The sequence below is a fragment of the Chenopodium quinoa genome, unplaced genomic scaffold, assembly GCF_001683475.1.
Source record: "Chenopodium quinoa cultivar QQ74 unplaced genomic scaffold, ASM168347v1, whole genome shotgun sequence".
Classification (NCBI taxonomy): Eukaryota; Viridiplantae; Streptophyta; class Magnoliopsida; order Caryophyllales; family Amaranthaceae; genus Chenopodium; species Chenopodium quinoa.
Window position 1 is genome coordinate 1,543,539 of NW_018744498.1, and position 8,018 is coordinate 1,551,556.

At 34.1% G+C, this 8,018-nt stretch overlaps 2 protein-coding genes across 2 annotated transcripts; both read left to right on the top strand.

Annotated features, from left to right (window-relative positions):
- The first annotated feature begins 5,782 nt into the window (after nt 1-5,782).
- Nucleotides 5,783-6,579, top strand: LOC110697769 (uncharacterized protein DDB_G0280315-like). Its single transcript, XM_021875149.1, has 2 exons — nt 5,783-6,110; nt 6,254-6,579. The coding sequence occupies exons 1-2, from the start codon at nt 5,783-5,785 to the stop codon at nt 6,577-6,579; spliced, it is 654 nt and encodes a 217-aa protein (XP_021730841.1).
- Nucleotides 6,580-6,736: 157 nt separating this feature from the next.
- On the top strand, nt 6,737-7,246 carry LOC110697770. The gene has a single exon (XM_021875150.1). The coding sequence runs from the start codon at nt 6,737-6,739 to the stop codon at nt 7,244-7,246; it is 510 nt and encodes a 169-aa protein (XP_021730842.1).
- The last annotated feature ends 772 nt before the right edge of the window (nt 7,247-8,018 follow it).

Below are 8,018 nucleotides of genomic sequence, written 5' to 3' on the forward strand. Positions count from 1 at the left end.
TATGATACTAGAATGGAATAAAAGCATCCTAACATGATACCAGGTATATTAGTTAATACCCTAATCATGACACCAGTAATCAATATAATCTAATCATGCTTTCTAAAAGAATAAAGTAATTGAATTACTTACTTTGAAGCCTCATACCTCTTTCTATTAAAAGAATACACACGTTAGTAAATTTCAATAAAATATTAAAATCAAACAATTAATTCAATTTAAATAATAATACAATTAAAATATGAATTTGAGACCAAACCCTAGAAACTATCAACCTTTCATGTTTAGGGCAAAGGAAACTTTGAGCTTGGATAGGTGTATTAGTATCTCGCAAAAGGCGTATGGTGTGTGTTTAGGAAAAGGTTTAGAAATTCATGAGAGAGAGAAAGAATAAGCATATAGCTTAGAGAGAGAAAGAAATGATGATTTTTGGTTATCAAGCTTGTTTATGATTGAAAACGGGGTTATACGACCTCTATTTACGAGAAAAAAGAAGATCAAACGATCAGAAAAGATTCAGAATTCGAATCGGAATAAAAGTCCTTTTATCACAACGCGATGTACAACGGTTTTTGCGTTTTTTTTATCATAACTTTTGATCCAGAAATTAAAATAAGATAGATAATATTTCGTTGGAAATCTCTTGAATTCTAATTTCCATCCCAATTCGGATAAGATTAAAATATTTTATAGATTAAAAGATATAGCCGAAATAGTGAAAGGGTGTCAGTTATAGATAGAGTTTGGTATTTCAATCATATCTTTTTTCGTTATAGCTCGGAATTAGGATTATAGTATATCATTGGAAAGATAATTTCAAGGGATATCCAACCATCTAAGATTTGGATAAAAATATTAAGGCATGAAAATAATATCTAACCGTCTTTGAATTCGAATAGAATTAGGACTTTCAAATATATGTTATTTTACTCAATTTAACACTATTGATCTTTATCTTTTGAAAAGGATAGATTAGAACTTTCTAGAGACTTCTAGAAGCTTATAATTTAATAAATCCTTATTGGTTTAGGAATTAAATTAAGTTTAAGAGACTCTTTACATGATCATTGGGTCCGCATATAAAGCTCGATTGGGCCTAGTTTAGTATTTTGGCCATAACTTCCTCGTTATAACTCAGATTTAGGTTTATAATATATCATTGTAAAAATCTTTTCAAACCCCATCCAATTACGCAATTATTGGACCCTGATTATGGACCAAACTAAAATCTATTGGATGAGTTTTTATAAATAGGACACAAAATAAATGATTTTCTAAATACGAAATGATTTATTTTGCATTTAAAACAATTTAGAAAAGGAAAATTCACGAGACTTTTCAACATTTCATCTTATTTGATAATAAAAGACGTGAAAATACTCATCATCGAGTTTGGTTTTTTAGGATACACAATCTATATATATATATATATATATATATACATATATATATATGTATATACTATATACATATATATATATACTCCCTCCGTTTTTAAATACTTGCTCCATTTCTCCATGCGCGGAGTTTTAGGAGAAATTGATAAAATATGGAGGTAGTGGGGTAAGTGGAAGAATAAAAAAATTGTAAAAAGAAAAAGTAATAGAGAGAATTGGAGGAGAGAGAATATGAAATTAATAAAATATGATTTAGGTTGGGTCCACTAGGTGAGAGAAATGAATTAAATATTGTAAAATCATTCCAAATAAGGAAATGGAGCAAGTATTTAAAATTGGCCGAAAAAGGAAAGTGAATCTAGTATTTAAAAACGGAGGGAGTATATATATAAAGGAAATGATCGGAATGATAGGGAAGATGGCTGCCCTGTTCCTAGGCGTGGGCGCGCGCAGCATGGTGGCGCGGCCGCGCGTCTCTCTCAGGAGAGGGCGCGCATCTCTCGGGCGCGGGCGCACCTGTTCAGGTCACTGTTCCGTACCCAGATTTGTGCGGCCGCTCTCTCTCTTGTAGTTGGCCGCACTTTTTCGGGTTTATTTGGGGACGATCTAACTAATTTCTCTTAGCTAGTTTTACTATATATAGATTTTCTTTCTATTTTTAGGGGGAGTTGAATTTTTCAGAAATTAGAATAGAATTAGGTTAGATTTTTAGAGAGAGAAACTCTAGTTTGTAGAGAGAGAAGTTCTTGATTGATGATTGAATGTTGATGATTCTAAGTGTTTGTCTCCATTGAATTGAAGCAAGTTTGTAAGGATTTCTTTATTTTAATGCAATCTTTGTTTTGATCTCAATTTCTTTGTTAAATGTTCAAGTTGATTGATTTTTTAATTGGTATACTTTTTATTATTATGATGATGATGAATTTGTTGTTTAGTTTAGTTTTGATAATGATTTCCATGAATAGTGAGTAGTTGTCTTGCTAGGGAATTGGTGAAGCATATATGAGTAATTGATTTATGCTAATTAGGAGAAATTGATGGAGTTGATGTTGTGATTAAATTGGTTGATTGATTATGTGCAAATGTGTCTTTAATTTAGGAGTGATTAACCTAAGTTTCTCATACTAGATTGCATTGTAGGTTCACATTGATATGGAAAATTGATTTGTGGCTTATATTTGTTGATTGAGTAGGTTTGCAAGTTTCCTAGCTAGAGTCTCTCGTAGTTGGCGCTAGTTTGACCTCTAGGAGATTAGCCTACCATATTCTCTTGATTGCTTAATCGATTTTCCCTCGCAACACTTGACTTAGTTATCTCCAATACCAATTAGTTGAATTAATTACGAGTATATGTGGATCCATACCCTAATGCTTGATAAATTTGATTTTGTTTCAGTTATTTGATTGGTAGAATAGACACACCTCACCTCATTTGCTTCGAAATAGCTTAGTTTTGACTTTTGCATTCACCTCCCATTCCTAGTGGTTCGACCCTCGACTTACTCTATGCTAGGTATAGGGGTGTGTTAAGAGATTATAAATTGTGTTTTGACCAAGGGCAGATTAGTTTTCAATGACCTAGTCTCGACCTAGATAAAAAATGGCGCCGTTGCCGGGGAATGGCGTAGATGATTGCTATTGTTGTTGAGTCTATTTCAGAAAAAATTGAAAATACAAAAAAGATTTTCTTCTTTAGGCTACATTTGTAGTCGTGCTACTAATAATTTTGTTTGAGTTTCACTACATGAAAAAATGAATTTGGCAACGGTTCAAACCCGGCCTAAGGCACCAGTTTGAACCGGTGCCAAAGTGGGGGGGGGGGGGGGTGCCAAAAAGGGGTTTTAAAAGGCACCGGTTCGAACCGGTGCAAAAACTCGGAATTGGCACCGGTTAACCGGTGCCAAAAATGGCCAAAAAAATTAATTCAATGACTTTGGCACCGGTTAACCGGTGCCAAAAGTGCCAACAAAATTAATTTTTTTTTGTCTTTTTTTGCTTAAAAATTAAATAAACTAAATTAAATAAAAACACAAAATACAAATCAAACATCACAATCAATATAAACGATTCTGTTTAATATATATATAATCAATAAAATTTTACAGCATAGATCAATAAAAAAAATTACAACATATAAATTAAAAAAATTACAACATATAAATCAAAAAAAAAAATTACTACAATATAAATCAAAAAAAACTATTACAACATCACAATCTAAAAATCCTCATATTCTTGATTCTTGATTCTTCGATTATGTATACATGCGCCAATTAAAACATCAAAAATAAATTGATTAAAATGAATAAGCTGCGAAAAAAATAAAAAAAAACCCAGAAAATAAAAAAAATCGAATCACAATCAATTAAAAGGAAAAAAAAATCGATTAAAATAAAAACAAAATCGAAAAAACCCAAAAATCAAAAAATCAAAACAAAATCGAAAAAAATTGAAAAAATTAAAACAAAATCCTAGAAAAAAAAAATGAAAAAAAAACCAGAAATCATAAAAATAAAAATAAAATCGAACAATTAAAATAAAAACCCAGAAAAAATCGAAAATCAAAATCGAAAAACAAAAATCAAAAATCAAAATAAGACAACAAAAGTAAAAATCGAAACACAAAAATCAAAATAAAAAAAAAACAAAAATCAAAATCGAAAAAAAAATCAAAAATCAAAATCAGACACCAAAAGTAAAAATCGAAACACAAAAATCAAAATCGAAGAAAAAGAAAAACAAAAATAAAAATTGAAAAACAAAAATAAAAAGTTGAAAAACCCAGAAATCAAAAAAATAAAGACAAAAACGAACAAATAAAAAAACCCAGAAATCAATTAAAATAAAACAAAAACGAAAAAAATTGAAATAAAAAAACCCTGAAAAAATCGAAAATCAAAATCGAAAAACAAAAATCAAAATCAGACAACAAAAATCAAAATCAAAAGTCCAAAATCAAAATCAGAAAAACAAAAAAAAAAACCGAAAAAAAATCTAAATCGAAAAACACAAACCCAGAAATTGAAATCAAACTCGAAAAAAAAAAATCTAAATCGAAAAACACAACCCCAGAAATTGAAATTAAACTCGAGAAAAAAAAAACCCATATGTTACATGTTGGTGGTCTTCAAATGAAAGAAAGAAAGGAGAAGGAGGTAGAAAGAGAAATAGTAGAGAGAAGGAGATCGTGAAAGAGGAGGAGAGTAGGAGAGGAGAGAGAAAGAGGAGAAGAGGAGAGAGAGAGGCTGGCTTGTAAAATTAGGGTTGGGGGTGATTATAAAGGAGCAGTTTTTTTATTAAATAAAGGCACCGGTTCAAACCGGTGGGCTTTATTTTTTGCCACCGGTTTGAAATGAACCGGTGCCATATGTCTTGGTTCATTAGACCGGCATGTTTTAAGGCTATTTTTGGCACCGTTTTGGACTGAACTGGTGCCAATTAGGGGGTGCCTTTTTGTATTTTTATACTAGTGTTTGTGTGTGCAAGTGAACATGGGAGAAGCTCAAAGGGTTACATTGAAGGAATTGGGTACTCCGGGTGCATACAAGTATGAGAGCAGGATTGCTCCATTATTAATCCCGGATAGTGACTTTGAAATCAAGCCGACAATGATAACTTTGATTGAAAGGAGGCAATATAGTGGAGGAGTTAATGAGAGCCCCCTAAATCATCTTAAGGAATTCGAGAAATGTTGCAACACAATTAAGGTGTGCAGGGTAGCTCAAGAATTCATAAGGCTTAAGATATTTCCTTTTTCTCTAATTGGAAGAGCTCAAGAGTGGCTAGATAAGGAAGTGAAGCCTAAGTCTTTGAGAACTTGGGATGAGGTCACCAAGGAATTCCTTTCCCGTTTCTTCCCTCAAAAGAAAACGGCGGAGGCAAGAGCTTTGATTCAAGGTTTCAAGAAAAAGTCTAGTGAAAGTCTTTATGAAGCATGGGATAGATAGAAAGAGTATCAACGTGAGTGTCCTCACCATGGGATCCCCACTTACCTAATCATTTAAATTTTTTATGGCGGTTTGAGTCCTCAAGGGAGAGCAAGTCTAGATGCCGGAGCCAGAGGCCCAATCATGAATAAGACCGAGGAAGAGGTTGTAGGTATCATTGAGGATGTAGTTAGAAACTACATGGAATGGCAAGATGGTGACAAGGAGTAGATAAACAAGAGTAGTACAATGGGATGCTCAATGCTATCAACAATTTTTCGACTCAAATTTCGGATTTAGGAAAGGAGGTAGTTTCTATCAAGTATAAGCTCGAGAGCGCGACCTCACAAGCACCAATTCTTCCCTCCCAAATTAAGGGGGAAAGGTACTATTTCTTCTAACTCTCTTCCTTCTTCTTGTTGCATGATTAGAGAATGTTGGTTTTGTGATTTGTGTGGAATGAATGACCATGATGCTTCTTTTTGCCCTAATGTTCCTTGTAATGAATATGTTGGGAGTGAGAATGAACATGTGAACTTAGTTGCTAATAACAATGTTGGATCTAGATTTGATGCTCAAAAGAAATTTGGAAATAGGAATTATCACAACCAAATGAATTATGACAATTATAACCAAAATGGCTGTTATAGAAACCATGGAATCCAAGGGAATTGTGGTAGCTATAACAACCATAGTTATAATGGTCAAAGTCATGGTCAAGGATATGGGAACTATAACCAAGGTTATGGTAACCATAATCACGATAGTGGCCAAAATAAATGTAGAGGTAATTGGAACAATCAAAATAGGGGAAATTTCCAATCGAATGGTCAAAGCGATGCCCCACTTGGATTTGTTCCGAATACCCAAGAGCATAGTGATAATTGGCATTGTATGATCAATCATTTTCCTGTAGGAGTTTCTTGGAAGGTGTCATAGAGAATCAAGCCAAATTGTTGGACATCTACATGACCCTAAGCAATGAGAAATTCAATGACATGTTAACTTGCCATAAGGGGTTAGAGAACCAAATTTCTCAATTGGCTAATGAGTTTAAGGAATTTACAAATCTTTCTTCTTTGACTTCACAAAGCTTAGATCTTAAGAGCCCTATGAATGCTATTGTGACTAGAAGTGGTAGGGTCCTTAAGAGTGAAATCTCTAAGAAGAGTGATGCTAAAGATAGTCCTAGCAATGGCCAAATTGAGAATGAGGGAGATGAGAATACTTTAGTTGAGGAAGTCAATAAGGAATAAGTTGAGAAGGTGAAGGAGAGAGAAAAAGAAGTTTACAAACCTAAGCTCCCTTACCCCCAAAAGTTTAATAGGCACAAGCTAGACGAGAAATTTGGAAAATTTATAGAGATGCTTAGACAACTTCATCTTACTCTTCCTTTTACCGATGTGATAGAAAATGCCAAATTATGCAAAGTTCCTTAAGGAGATTTTGAGTGGAAAAATAACATATGATGTGGCGGAAACGGTTAACTTGACCGAGAATTGTAGTGCAATCATAATGAACAAAATCCCACCCAAGTTGAAGGATTTCGAAAAATTTTCTATCCCTTGTGATATTTATAAAATGAAAATTGATAATGCCTTGTGTGATTTAGGAGCTAGTGTTAGCATTATGCCATACTCGGTATATCAAAGACTAGAGAAGGGAGAACTTTTACCTACCAACATTACCTTGCAATTAGCCGATAGATCAATTAGGATCCCAAGGGGCAAGGTAGAGGATGTTCCCTTAAGGGTAGGAAAGTTCATCATTCCGGTTGATTTTGTGGTCCTTGACATAGATGAGGATTCTACAATTCTTATTATTCTTGGTAGACCATTTCTTGCTACTTCGGGTGCTTTGATTGATGTCAAAGTGCTAAGATTTCACTTAAAATTGAAGATGAGGGAGTTGAATTTGATTTGAATGAAAGTATGAAATATCCTTCTTCATCTCTTGAGAACTGCATGAGAGTTGAAATCTTAGATAATCTTGTACATTCAATGCATGAGCACTTGCTCACAACTAATGGTCCTCTTGAGTGTGTTTTGTTGAACAAGGAAAAGATAGGTGCTCCTAGAAAGGACATGGCTTTGTATGAGAGCTTGTTGAATGGAAGCGTTGAGGGAAGTGATGAGCAAATTTTCATGAAAATCTCAAGCCAAGAGGCTTTGCAAGCGGCTTCGATCAAGGAAGGTAAAGGTGTTCCTATGGTAGAGCTCAAACCTTTACCATCACACCTAAGGTATGAATTCTTAGGCCCAAATTCTACTTACCCCGTGATTGTTAGCGCATCTTTGAGTAAAAGCCAAGATCAAGCGTTATATGGTGTTTTAAGAAAGCACCAAGGTCTTTGGGTTATACCATTGATGACCTCAAAGGTATAAGCCCCGCTTTATGTACACACCACATAACCCTTGAGGAGGGTGCCCTTCCTTCTATTGAACGACAACGGAAATTACATCCCCAAATGGGGGAGGTAGTGAAGAAAGAGATTACTAAGTTTTTAGATGCGGGAATCATATTCCCCATCTCAAGCTCTAGATGGGTCTCACCCGTTCATGTCGTTCCAAAGAAGGGAGGCATGACCGTCGTCAAGAATGAAAAAGGCGAGCTTATTACAATAAGGACGGTCACTGGTTGGCAGATGTGTATAGACTATAGATGTCTAAACACATCCACTAAGAAAGATCATTTT

Excerpts from the sequence above, each read along its gene's own strand:
- LOC110697769 (XM_021875149.1), top strand. The coding sequence starts at position 5,783 with ATGAATGACCATGATGCTTCTTTTTGCCCTAATGTTCCTTGTAATGAA. Across the intron at positions 6,111-6,253 it reads TGGCCAAAATAAATGTAGAG|GTGTCATAGAGAATCAAGCC; the intron begins GTAATTGGAACA and ends GTTTCTTGGAAG.
- LOC110697770 (XM_021875150.1), top strand. The coding sequence starts at position 6,737 with ATGCCAAATTATGCAAAGTTCCTTAAGGAGATTTTGAGTGGAAAAATA.